Here is a 14,180-nt window from a genome sequence, read left to right as displayed (position 1 = left end):
TTCAAAACAAGTGGAAGACAGGATTTGAAGTGTTCTTACAATAAATAAATAGTCTTTGGTATAGGAATAAGTATATGTTCTTACTTGGTTATTATGACATTGAAAAGCTACACTGAATTCCATAAGTATACTGTTATTGTGTGTCAATTAAAAATAAATTTCAAGAAAAAAAAAACCTTAAAAAAGAAAAGAAAAAGAAAAGAAGACAGGGCAGGCCATGAAAAAATGCCTTTCTCTTTTGAAGAGTATTCTTTACCTGCTAGATCTAAGAAATTCACATTGATTTCTGCCGTTGAAGAGGTCCTTTGCAGAGCTGAGCAGAGCACAGGTAGCTCATGCTTATAACCTGAGCATTTGGAAGCTAAGAAGAGAGAACTGAGTCTGAGGCCAGCCGAGAATACACAGTGTATCCCAGGCCAGCTTGGGCCACGTCGTGAGGCCCTATCCCAAATAAAAAGAAAAGAAAAAAAGATAAGAGAAGAAAAGCTCTTTGATCGTGTTCAGTGGGAAAGGGAGGTGACCAGGGAACCCTGCTACTGCACAGTTCTACTGAGAAGCTAGCATGTGTTGGTGAGCCCTGCCACTGCACAGTTGTTCTACTGAGAAGCTAGCATGTGTTGGTGAGCCCTGCCACTGCACAGTTCTACTGAGAAGCTAGCATGTGTTGGTGAGCCCTGCATCTGCACAGTTCTACTGAGAAGCTAGCATGTGTTGGTGAGCCCTGCATCTGCACAGTTCTACTGAGAAGCTAGCATGTGTTGGCCCTCATAACCTGAGTAACTCTGAACCAGGGTAGACTTGAGCGAAGGCCGTTGACTCTGCAGGGAAACGATTTCTGCTGGAAGGAGAGGAAATGCTCTAGATCATGAAAGTATCTCAGTGCAGGGCAGTGACGTGAGGAGGCAGGTGGGAAGTATTTAAGTCCTTAGAGACAAAGACTCGGAGTCTTAGAATCAAGTCAAATAAGTCTAAAGCAACACAAAGTTGAGACAGGATCACGGGACTGGTTGAACAAGATTTGCCTTGACACAGGTCGTGGGAAAAGACACGGAAGTAATATTTCTGGTAAATCCCACCAGGGACTTCAAGCTAGGGCAATAGAAATCCATTTTAAGATGGTATGCCTAAAGGCTTGATGGTTCATCATCTGTCTAAAGGAGAATGAAGTCATCAACAGGGTGTCGGGGGGAAAGTGGAATCATCACAGAAAGTACCGACTTAGCACAAGCACACAGGCGTAGCTCCTGCGAGAGGTGAACGCTGTCCCCAAATACCTGAGGAACTATCCCTTTGCGCAAGAAAATAGACAAGTCCATGAAGTCTGGGTGACCTTAGCAGAGAGGATGACTACTCCTCTCAAAAGGACCTCGCTAAAACATTTACTCTAAATCTTGCTGTTCAAAACCATTATGTGCTGCTGATGCTGCAGCTGCTGCTGATCCTGCTGCTGCTGATGTGTCAGGGATTGAGGGCATGCTCAGATGGTGCAAGGCTGGATGACCAAGTTGAGCCTGGCACATGCAGAAAAAAAAAAAAAAAAACAAACAAACTCTTAAGAGGAATGCTCAAGACTGTGGGCTATGCGGTTTAGTGTGTGGTTTACCCCTCAGGCATAACATTCATGGTCTAATGAGGTAAGCATAACATGCAGTCACAAGTTCAACAACAGACTTGAATCCCAGCTCTGCCCCCCATTTATTGGGTGACCAGACAAGTTAGCTGACCAACCTGGCCACCATCCCCTAATGGGTATCATGAGGACAATGTAAACATTTACCCCATAAAGATATCATGAACTAACAAAGAGAAAGCACTCCAAACGCTGGAGAGTATGTAAGAAACACACAGCGATGTGTTTGTGATTTATTATGATCCCTGTGCAGTCTTGTTGTGGTTTGAAGATCCCTAGTTGGAAATTCTGGATGACGGGTGACAGTCACCTGAGCAGACAGGAGACCCTCACTAGAAGATGTGAGGAGAGGCTTTTGTGCCTTAGAGTTTCTGCATTCATGCAAGAACTGTCTTGAGAAGCAGGCGGGAAAGTTCATTCAGGACCCACACAGTTTCTAAAGCTACTACCATCAGCAGGCATTTCTGTCTACCTTAAAATACCAGCTGCTGCCCAGTTGTCACAGTTAGCAACCCCTGGGAGGTAGATCCTAGAATCTAGGGAGCAGCCTCCACAGAGGACCCAGCTGGCTTCTCAGGCTCCTCTCCCAGATCCACAATCCGGATGGCGTTTTCTTTCTTAGACAGCCAGAAAGCAGCATAGACCGGCTCTGAGAACTTGCAGTCAAACTTGTGAATCAGAGTCATAGCATCATACTCTACGCCATAGAAGGAAAGGATTCCTCCTGGGAAGTTTACATAGATACCGAGCCTTCTGAAGGGGCTGGCCTTGAGTGGGGTCTCTGTGTCACTGTGCCAGGCTGTGAACTCCTTCCCATTCCAATGAATGCTCCAGGAGAAGCTATTTCCAGAAATGCAGCTGTTCCGTTCCTCCCCCTTACGGTCAATGCCTTTGCAGGTCAGGCCAACATAGGTGCCACCTCCAGAGATCTCCACCTCAAAATAATATCTGTGCAGGTACAGGCTCTGTTGGGACAGCACCTGCCGCCAGTGCAGAAACCTACTGGGGAGGTCCGGGTAGGGGTGTTCCCAGGGCGTGGTGTTGGTGACCTTGCGGTTGTCCTCCTGCAGGCGAAGGTACCTGTGTGCTGTGTCTGGGTCAAACGTGATGTCACATGCATCTGAGGAAATACAGAAGACAGCTTTAAATCCAAGTGACCCCCACAAGGCATACATGAGAAAACACCCATCTTTTGGTTTCATTGACCCATCCTAACTCCCCTGGGTAGGTGAAAACCAGTGGAGCTTTCTGCAGCTCAAGTTGATTGTCACCTGCTGTAACATCTGAGCTGAATGAAGAAATTAACTCATTCATTCATTCATTCATAGACTGTACACAGGAAGTCCGACACTATTGCATGGATCTGAGGTGAGTGCAGAGACTCAGGTCCTTGTATACATACATCTGACCCGCTCATTCATTTGTTAAGCATTTGACCAACATTTAACATGGGAAAGCCTTAGACATGCTATCAAATGCAGTCCCAAAAACTTATTAGAGCACCTCCATACACAACCACTCCAGTCACACACAAAATCATTTCTCCTGTTTCTTTTGCCCTCATTCTTCCTGCAATAGAGACAGCAGGAGGTCCTGTAGACTCCAGCCACTCCTCCCAAGACTCCTGCATCACTTGCATCTAAGCCAGAGGCAAATCTTAGCTGGAATGGTGTCCTAAGTGTGTCCACAATAAGAATAATATTTCAAAAGATATGTTGTATTACTACCTAAAATAATATTCAAAGTGTTAAACATGCATAAAAATAGTTATAAAGAAAGACAAATTACACAAAGATATCCTTAACTTTTCACTTTAAAACCAAGTGGCATTTGGTATTAATTATGTTTCTCTCTAAAATATACATGTGCTCCTGAAAGGAGATGGGAGGGAACAACCTGTGTGGAGGCCAAGCCATTCCCAGCAAAGCAACATTGCAATAGCAGAGAAATAGTTGTGGGTTGCTGAGGCCCATGTAATAGCCAGAGAAAAGGGTGGGCCAGCGGTTGCTCCCCAGAGTGGAGCAGAAGCTGGCCTCACTGGCATAATCCAGAAGGACGTCACCAAGATGAGCACTGGCTACGGGGAAGTCCCTTCAGCTGGGAGGTGAAACCTTATGAACTTGGGGGCTATCCTGAAGGACCTTCTCACTTGAAGTTCTGAATTGACATAAAAGAGGTGCTTGTGTTTATTATACCCAACGTGATATTTTGTGATACGTATACATAATAGAATGACTAACGTAGACTGGTTAATGTATAACCTCACATATATCATACTCATTGCTGTTGTATATAGGTGGGGAGGATACTTCAAGTCTACAGTATGTGTTGTGTAATAAGTTCTCTTAGACTTAATCTACCACAAAGCACCACTTAGAAATGCCGTGCTTTGATTTGTTGTCTACAAATGGCTGCCTATGTGTATGTTTGTGCTTCACATGCCTGCCTGGTGCCCTCAGAGGCCAGAAGAGGATGTTGGATCCCCTGTAATTGGAATTACAGACTGTTGTGGGCTCCCATGGGGGCACTAGAAATACAGTGCTTTTGAAAAGGGTAACGGCTGGACATGGGCACGCATCTCTAATTGAAGTTCTTGAGAGGTAGAGGCAAGAGGAGCAGGGAAAGCCAGCCTGGGCTACATCCATACTGAGACCCTGAGTCAAAAACCAAAATGCTTCCAGAGCACATGAATGCAGTAACAAAAAGGTCTTATAAGGATGGACTTAAAAATCAACCACATAGCAAATGGTCAGGACTTTTTAAAACGCCCAATTCGTGAAATGTAAAGAAAGCCTGAGGGAGTGGTACAGATTAGTGAGGACTCGGGAAGCAAGGGTCCCAGGTAGCTTTAACTGTAAACGCAAGTAGCCTGGAGTCACCTAAGAGGAAAGCCTCAATAGAATCACCTCCATCCCATTGGTCTGTAGGCAAGCTGGAGGAGGGGAAGGCCCAGCACACTGTGGGAGGTACCATCTCTAAGCTGAATAAGGATGCTACCTAAGCCTAGGGCTGTGACAGAGCAAGCCAGCAAGCATCATTCCCTCACAGTTTCCGCCTCAAGTTCCTGCCTTGAATTCCTGCCCTGACTTCCTTAATGATGGACTGTGACCCAGACTGTAAGATGAAGTAAATCTTCTCCTCCCCTACGCTTCTATTGTTCAGAGTGGTTTATCACAGCAACAGAAAGGACACTGGGACACATGGAAACATCTGGGTTCCTGGATTCAACTTTAGGCCAGTGTGGTGGTTTAGATGAGAATGGCTCCCAAAGGCTCATATATTCGAATACTTGGTCCCCAGTTAGTGGATCTTTTGGGGAAGGATTAGGAGGTGTGAACTTGTTGGAGGAGATGTGTCACTGGGGATGAACTTTGAGGTTTCAAATACTTATGATATTCCTTCCTCCTCTTCCTCTTCCTCCTCCCTCCTCCTCCTCCCTTCTCCTCCTCCTCTTCCTCCTCCTCCTCCTCTTCTTTCTCCTTCTCCTGCTCCTTCTCCTCCTCCTCCTTCTCTCTCTCTCTTTCTCTCTCTCCCTCCCCGCGCCCCCCTCCCGCAAGAGATTGTATCTCAATATATAAACCAGCTACTGCTTCGGCACCATGCCCGCTTGCCGCCATGCTCCCTTCCAGGATGGTCATGGACTCTAACCCTCTGAAAGTGTAAGCTCCCAATATTGCCTTGGTTATGGTGTTTCATCACAGCAATGCAAAAGTAGCTGAGACAGCCAGAAAAAAACAAAAAAAACTTCAACATTGTTAATAATATTGCAGCAATGCTAGCTCCCTGCATGATGTATCATAGTTATGTATGATGTCAATGTTTTGGAGAAACTGGGTGATAGGATATAGGAATTATTAATCTGATTTTTGCACTTTTAACCTATTTCAAAAAGGAAAACTTTCGATTAAAAGCTTAAAAGTGTATCATTTAGGAATCGATGAGAGGTTACAAGAATGTAAATCCTCTACAAGATGTGCTGGTTCTTGACTTGGCAGAAAGCATTCTGCTGCCCTGAGTGTGTCTGAATGGGGCAGCCTTTCACAACTTACATTGAAGAAACTCATCCCGGGTTCTGGGCTCAGGTTTCGAGGTCCTATACTTGCGCTGGACAATGGCAGACACTTGAGTTCTGATGTCATATTCCTCTAAAAAATCAGAGAGTTGTAAATAAGTACCTGTCCAGGTGGCTTCAAGAACCGAAGAAACTGGGTTGCTCTTCCCCAGACTTCTCCGGGGTCTGATGCCTGGGAACCTGGGCACACTCAATGTATCAGACAACCCCTGCTGGAGAAGACTCCAGCATGACACATAATTCACGTCATTTCCCCTCCCTTCCCAGGTACCCCCTTTCCTCACCACCATTCCAGAAAGCGCCTCACCTTCCCTGGAAAACTCCTGGAGCTTTTCCTTATAGCTTTCTAGCAATTGGATCAAGTGCAGAGTTGAATCTGTGATGACCTTGCGGATGCCTGAGAGTTTGTCCTTCAGCCCTATGTAAATGCTAGGGGAGGCAGTGTCCTCTGTCTTCTTGAGCTTGCAGTACTCCTGCAGAGAGAGAAACTGAATCAGGTAACTTTACTTGGCATGTGTCTTTCTGCGTTTGGGAAATGGGCTGACGACAGTGCATGCTTCAAAGAGAGAGTGACCATAACGTGCTCTATGCTTCTAGACAAATGTTTCTCGACCTGTGGGTCATGACCCCCTAGAGGACCATCAGAAAACAGATATTTATATTACAATTCATAACAGTAGCAAAATTACAGTTATGAGTAACAACAAAAATAATTTTATGGTTGGGAGGGAACTCTATTAAAGGGTCATAGCGTTAGGAAGGTTGAGAACTACTGTGACCCTACAAAGAACATAGAACTTCTCAAAATCAAGTGAGAAAGAGAATCTCTTGAAGTCAAAAGATCTATGAGCACAGAGAGCTTTAATACACACCTCAGACTGGGCACAGAACATAAGAACCTTCTTACCTCTGCCATTCCTTAAAGCCTTTCTCTCTCCATAGCTTTGGTGCAGTTGTGGCAACCATGGAAAAGCTGGCTACTTTGTTGCATTCTAAAGGTTTCCCTGCCAACCCAACATCCTTGTCAGCCCAGTGCACACATTTGTCATTCTTGCTCTTTGCTTTAATATTTGGAAATTATTTATACATCAGTAAGTCACATTAAGCTACTTCAGTTTCAGAACCAATGTAGGACCAGGGAAGAGTGTTTCCATGTGTAACACATGACCACTATTCAGGTGTCACGAGACTTTAAATAGCAGACTGGATAGGGCAGGAATGAAATCCATCACACCTAGGCAGACCTGCAGAAGGGAAGTCCAAACCCCAGCTCTGTAGAGAAGCACTTTCATACTGTATATCGATTTGGTGCAGCGCTTCAAATGAGTGAAGCAAAACACAGGTACTGTCAAGTGCAAATTACTGCTCATGCCAGCAATCTCAGCGTTCAGTAGGCTGTCACAAGAGGAGCCCAGGCTTAAGGCTAGCCTGGGATACAAAAGGAAACCCCGTCTAAATAAATAAATAAATAAATGTCACTTTGACTGGATTATTTTTTATAGGAAAAAAACTTACCTTTCACTACATTTTAAAACTAAGTTATGTTTTCCTCAAATATATTTTATGCATATTAAAATTTCTCTCTTAAAAATAATGTTACAAGGGCTAGAAGTGTAGTCCAACTGATAAGAGTGCTTGCCAAACATGCATGAAGCCCCACGTTTGACCTCACACCTTTGGCATAGATCAGGTATGGTGGCTGCTGTGTATAATTTCAGCATTTGGGAGGTAGAAGCCGGAGGATCCGAAGCTCAAGGGCATCCTCAGACACAGAGTGAGTTTGAGGCCTGCCGGGGATATCTGAGATCTCGATACGAAGAAAAAGAAGAGGAGGAAGAGGAAGAGGAGGAAGAAGAGGGGGAGGAGGAGGAAGAGGAGGAATTACAAAAGGAGAAGAAAGGGAATTTATTCTTATACTTTTCAGAAGAGATCCTGGAAGAATCCCATGGACGGGGGAGTCAGATCTTCACATTTTCTTTAATGTTTTGAAATTGCAAAACAAACCAATGAAAAGAACAAGCAATCTTGTCCATATTTTTGTCTCTTGTTTTTGGTACATTTCTCTCATCAATGAGAGATTAACTATGGCTGCCTTTGGGTATAAGATTACAAGCAGTTTGTTTGTTTGTTTTTCTTGCATATGTTTCTGTTTTTCACTATAAGTATTTAGTTTTTTGTAACTAGAGGAGGATTGTTTCAAAAACAAAAGCAAGAAATTGTATTTGAAATAGTAAAACTGAAAGAAAAGTTGCACCTTATTTACTCCGCCCTGTCGTTGTGACCAAGTGAGGAATTTGATACCCAGGAGAGTCTGGGTGACTGTTTTTTTAAAGCTACACAGTGGTATCTAAAGTCAGATCTAGGACCAGGTGTAGTGTTATCCTATAAGATAGCAGGTTCTTGAGACCTAGCGCTAACCAGTTTATGCCTCTTGTGTACAGTGATACCTTGTGAGATGGAAAGTTCCGTTCCCTTTCCTAAGCCTTCCTCAGGTTCAGCTCTGTCTGAAAACCAACAGTAACTCCAGTCTCACATCTCTGCGCTCTTTACTTCCCCTGCTTAAGTCCTTCACAGTTGCCTACCCGTCTGGCCCTGCCAGTCTCTTCTTCCATCACTACAGACCCCACACCCATTCCTTGTCAAAGCCCCGTGGCTCCTTAAACCAGCCACGATTTCTCACACTCCTGTCTTTGCACAGGCTGTCTCTATCTGGTACATACAGCACCTAGAACTTGACCCACCTTCCAGCATCTCCTCCTCTCTATCCCTCCTGGATTACTGTTTTCTGATGAATCAAGACCCCACTCCCCTGCTTTTACAGTTCCCTGTATAATAAGACAGTTCCATTTACAGGTGTGTCTCAGGCCAGACGCCTCCAGGGTCCCCTGCTCCCCCATCCTCCGCACCTCCAGGAACAGCACAGTGTTGCTGATGGTGGCCAGCCTCTCCAGCTCTTGCTTGCTTTTCTCCATCTCAATGCTCCTGTGCTCCAGATGGGTTTTGATGCTGTTGACCTGATTCAGTGCAGCCTGTTCTTTCTCCTCTAGGAAGAGCATCACATCAGCCTGGGCCTTCCGCACGGCTGCAAGGAGTTCCCCAAACTTCTCTTCAGCTACCACCTTCACCTCTGACACTGACACCTGATGGGGACAGAGGGGGACGCAAGCAAGACTTGGTTACAGAGGCTTCCAACTTGGCCAAAGCTCAACATTCAAAACCAGGCAACCAAGAGCCCAAAGATGAAGGAACACCAGACTGTAAAAGACAATTTGGTTCTTGAAGGAATTCTGGGAAAATAGATGTACTATTCTTGGTATATACTGATGGATCAAGACCCGACTGCCCTGCTTCTACAGTTCCCATGTATGAAGAGACAGTCCCATTCACAGATGTGCCTCAGGCCAGATGCCTCCAGGATCCCCTAATTCCACAGGACTCTGTACCTTCAGGAACAGCACAGAGCTGCTAATGGCTTGGTATATACTGACTCAGTGGTGCTCAACCTTCCTAATGCTGTGACCCCTTTAATACAGTTCCTCATGTTGTGGTGACCCCCACCCATAAAATTATTATCGTTGCTACTTGATAACTATTTTTGCTATTGTTATGAATCATAATATAAACATTTGAGTTTTCTGATGGTCTTAAGCAACCATCTGTGAAGGAATGCTTGGTTGTCATAAGGGCAGTACCGGTATTCAGTATATTTGATAAATACATTTCAAGAGACAGAGAAACGACTGGGCTGTTTAGTGTAAGCATTCTCAGCATTCCGTGATGCCTTGTTTAATAGACCATTGGCTGAGCCAAAAGTGCATCTGAGATTGCAGTGTTTCTAGGGGGCAGGAGCCCCCCCCCCCATGACTCCTCCATTTCTTTCTAGCAGGCAGTCCTCACTAAGGTTTAAAAAAGTGTTGGTGACTGCGGCAACCCAAGCAGTTGCACAGGGCTCCGCACACTTCCTGAGAAAGTCTTGACTATCATTTCCTTTGCCCTAACCCCTGCATCCCCACCACCTCAGTATTTTTCTCACCCTCACCACTCACATATCTGAGCCCTCTCTCAGGGTCTGTTTCTTATTCTTCCTAACTGAGGGCCTTTGGAGAGATAAGGCAAGAAGGAATGATGGAAGCAGATAGGAGAACCATTGCCTGCTTCAGGCTACACCTTGGAATGCAACGCTGGGAGAATGCATAGTCTCCAATCTGCCCTTGATCTATGGCTGATGGCACAAAAAAAAAAAACAAGTAAATGACACACACAGTTACACATACACACTCACATACAAACACATACACACATAGAAATACACACACATACATGTAAACACACATACATACACACACAAATACACATACACACATACATACACATACTCACACGAACACACATAAACACATACAAACATACATGCAAACAAACATACACACATACAAACATACATGCAAACAAACATACACACACGTACACATACACACACATATACACGCACACACACATAAACACATACACATAAACACACACGGACTTGCACACACACACACATACAAAAATACACACACACATGCACACACACATAGACAAACATACACATGTACACACACATACACACATATATAGATACACACATACACATAAACACAGATACACACACATAAACACATATGGGCATGCAAACATACACACACACATACACACACATATTGGAAAGGGTCCTGGAGAATGTATGGAATGCCCACATGCTCACTGCATGTCAGTTTTCCCATTATCTGTTGGTTTCCTTATGCTGGGGCAACTGGATGGAGCTAACAGCAAACACACTGTGGCACCATTAAGAAAGAGGGCAGAGGGCAGTTTCTCCAAATTCCTCCAGCCCAAACTAGAAAAGCCATGGGATGGAAACTCATTCCAGCCCTCTGGCTCACTCACCATTCCCACCCTCAAGCAGTAGAGTGTCATGAGTCACAGAAGCAAGTACAGACTCTATGCTCTGCCTACTCTCTGTCTACTCCTATCCAGACTGGCTTTAAATTCACAGCAATCCTCCTGTCTCAGCCTCCCAAGTGCTGTGGGTCACCATAACAAGCTTGTGTTAGCTTTCTGAAACCAGGGTGTGTTTACGTGGTATGGATGTGTGGAGAATTTTTACTCAGAGCTCTGGGAATTGTACTACGTGCCCTGGGCTGCTTCTTTCGTGCATAGGAGAGTGGTCTCTGTAAGCAGATCACCAGTCTCATGGTCTGGAGGCTGGAAAAAGAGTCAAGAATTAGATTAGTAAGTAGTATTTGATAAGACCTGTGCAGTGCCGCATTGCTTGGCTTTGGCCTCTCTGCTTTCTGACCACTTTTTAAACAGATTCTAAAATCCAGAAATGGAAAAAGATGTGGCAATGAACACAAGGGTGCCATGGGAAAGGAATATAATCCATTTAACCTCCATAGTGACAACACATAGGTCCTTCATCAAAGAACAATTACATGAGGCTAAACGCATTAGTCTGAAGACAAAATTCAAGGTCACATCCATCAGAGCTCATCCTGAGGAAGGCTAGCGGGAGGGAGGCATCGGAGGATGGATGAGACTTCTGCTGTGGCCTCTCCTTCCTAAACAGGCCCACTGAGAAATTTACATGTGAATAAAATGTGTGTCGGCTGCTAATTACTTCCCTAAGTATGACAAGTAAACTATGCAGAGAGAGAGAGAACCGTGAACAGATATCAAGGTGATCAGTAGCTAATGGTTTAAAACCCTGAGGGTGGTGTGCAGGCCCAGTGGTTACAGAATCATTCTCAGGCCAAGGAAACCACCATGGCAGATTCTCCCATGCAGTCAATAGGAAGAGTCAAGGCAGGATCTAACACCTCTCTGTGTGTCTCCACATTCTTAGTAGTGAGAACATTGCAATACCTCTCTGGCCACCATGTCATTATATGAACTAATTAGAGGTCAATTAAAGAGCCAGAACAAGGTAATGTCCTGTGTGATCCTCTAAATCATCCAGGTCTTTCCAATCAAGTCTCTGGGACATTACAGGAGCTCTTCCTTCCTTCCTTCCTTCCTTCCTTCCTTCCTTCCTTCCTTCCTTTCATTCTTTAGAAAGACATTACACCTATAAGAAAGAAAACAAGGTCTGTATAGAGGAAGCTGACCTCTCACATGAGAGACTACTTAGATTTATTCACAGTGAGCACTTTGTGAGTACAGGCAACCATGAGGGCCCTGGAGAGAGACAGGAGACTGACTGTGGGCATGTCAGGTCCCTCCTAGAACATAGGGAGCTCCTCCATTGACAGGTTTACATGGGAGTCAGAGGTGAGTGCCACACTGTGACCTAGCCTGACTTAGCCTCCATGCCAAAGGACATGAATAGAAGGAAGCACATAGTAGGACCATAAACTTATCTGAAGCTGTAAGGGAGAGGGAAGGCTTATCAACTCTGTGTCTTAAGAGGGAGAGACTACAGGGATGTAGCTGGTTTCTGGGAGACATAGAAAGCACAGTAGTTAGAAGGCATGTGATCTAACAACTGTGAATAAGGAAGGTTTTATCCTTCAGCAGCTAGTTGGTTATAAACACCCCAGAGACAGAAATTAAGTTGTATGGTAGATTAGAATAAATGTATGAGTGAGTGGGTAGATGGATAGATGGTGGATGGATAGATGGTGGATGGATAGATGGGTGGATGGATAGATGGGTGGATGGATAGATGGGTGGATGGATGGGTGGATGGAAAGATGGGTGGATGGATAGATGGGTGGGTGGATAGATGGGTGGATGGATGGGTAGATGGATAGATGGTGGATGAATAGATGGTGGGTGGATAGATGGGTGGATGGATGGGTGGATGGACATGTAAATAAATAAATGATAGGTGAGTATACAGGTGAGTAGCTGGATAAAGGATGGATGAATGTGGACAGACAGACGCATAGAACAATTCATTCCCAGCATGCACGATGATACTGCCAACTCACGGCCATCGGGAAGGTGCCCTACATTCTCTTCTGAGTCATAGCCCATGGCTTGTCATCAATGAGAGGTATTTATGGAACTTACTTTGGGAAGTTGAACACAAATCAGAAGAGACTAAAGCTAAGCATCCTGTCATAGCATTGGCATTACCAAATGCCCCCACAAATCTAGGAGTTCTTGATTCCTTTTTCCAGCTTCCAGCAGACCGACCTCCTGGGATAGGAGAAGCCAGAGGACACACAGTCCCTGAAGCTCAGACTTAAACACCTCCAATCACAAGCACACACATATACACACATTCCTCCTAGTTGAGAAATCATATATGATCTTGATGTGGTGGTGTGTGTCCAGCAGCACTTGGGAGGCTACCACAGGAGAATTACTAAGAGTTTGGTGTTACTTGCTCTATATGGTGAGTTCTAGGCTAGTGTGATACTCTGTCAAAAGCAAAAATTAAAGGGAAAGAGAGGAATAATATGCACATATAAAATTAGGAAAGCTAGTAGTCCAAGACTAATCTGGGTCTACTTCATATTATTAAAAGGTAAATCATTTACAGGTTTAAAAAACTTAAGTCAAATTTTAAGATATTTTTATTACTATTTTATGCTATTGCCTGCATTTATGTCTACGTATCACATGCCTGGTGCTCATGGAGGCCAGAAGAGGTCATTAGATCCCCTAAACTGGAGTTAAAGACATTTGTGAGCTGCCATGTTGATGCTGGGAATTGAACCCGGGTCCTCCGAAAGAGCAGCTGGTACTCATAACCAGCAAGCCATCTCTTCAATCTGCTTAACCCAGTTTTATAAGAAATCCTAGCAAGATGAAGGCACCTCGTGCCTACTACTTTCACTTTACTTTCACTCGCTGCTGGGTCTTCCACCTGTGTCCTAGGACCCCAAATGGCAGTGGCAGCCAAATACGTAATAGCCAGAGAAGTGACCTGAACCAAACTCACCAAAACAGACTTGTGGTTGGCTTGGAGCCTGGCAATGGCATTTTCATTCAACTTAAGCTTCTGCTCCAGGTCCAACTGCATGCACCGAAGGTCCACCTAAGTGAGGAGAAGGAAGGGATTAAGGAGGAGAGAGAACAGGGTATACAAATAGTCCCCATGAGCAGTGGCATTTTCTGTCCTTCATGTCCCTGCTTTTCTGCCCTGAAAGGAGAGCATGACCTTTAAGCTGATCTCAGAAGTTGGCCTAGAGGCATAAAGGGTGAAACAGGTGCTAGTGGCCTCCCGGGACTGAACTCAGCATGAGCCAACCGCCAGGGCCGGAGATGAACGCTGTGCAGGGATGTAGGTCATTTATATCCTCCTATAGCTACCTTCTGCTTGTACAATTCAGGATGGATTCAAAAGTAGTAGACTAATTTGTTTAGCTGAGGAAATCTCAAGAACAACAGAGTCAAGCAGAGTCAGTTAGTGCTCACTGAGGTAACTCACCCAGGTCTGGAGAGAGAGAGAGAGAGAGAGAGAGAGAGAGAGAGAGAGAGAGAGAG

General features: G+C 44.7%; 1 protein-coding gene across 1 annotated transcript in view; it reads right to left on the bottom strand.

Annotated features, from left to right (window-relative positions):
- Trim16 (tripartite motif containing 16) overlaps window positions 1–14,180 on the bottom strand; it is a 22,545-nt gene continuing 8,365 nt past the window's right edge. Inside the window, exons 2-6 of the mRNA XM_021178128.2 lie at window positions 13,636–13,731; window positions 8,609–8,842; window positions 6,010–6,175; window positions 5,680–5,775; window positions 1–2,750 (exon numbers count right to left, since the gene is read on the bottom strand). Coding sequence (XP_021033787.1) covers window positions 2,167–2,750; window positions 5,680–5,775; window positions 6,010–6,175; window positions 8,609–8,842; window positions 13,636–13,731 — 1,176 coding nt within the window. The 3' untranslated portion in view covers window positions 1–2,166. The remainder of the gene's footprint in view (window positions 2,751–5,679; window positions 5,776–6,009; window positions 6,176–8,608; window positions 8,843–13,635; window positions 13,732–14,180) is intronic.

This window comes from Mus caroli, chromosome 11 (assembly GCF_900094665.2).
Source record: "Mus caroli chromosome 11, CAROLI_EIJ_v1.1, whole genome shotgun sequence".
Classification (NCBI taxonomy): domain Eukaryota; kingdom Metazoa; phylum Chordata; class Mammalia; order Rodentia; family Muridae; genus Mus; species Mus caroli.
The sequence above is the reverse complement of the archived record's forward strand: the minus strand, read 5'-3'. Positions and strand labels throughout refer to the sequence as shown.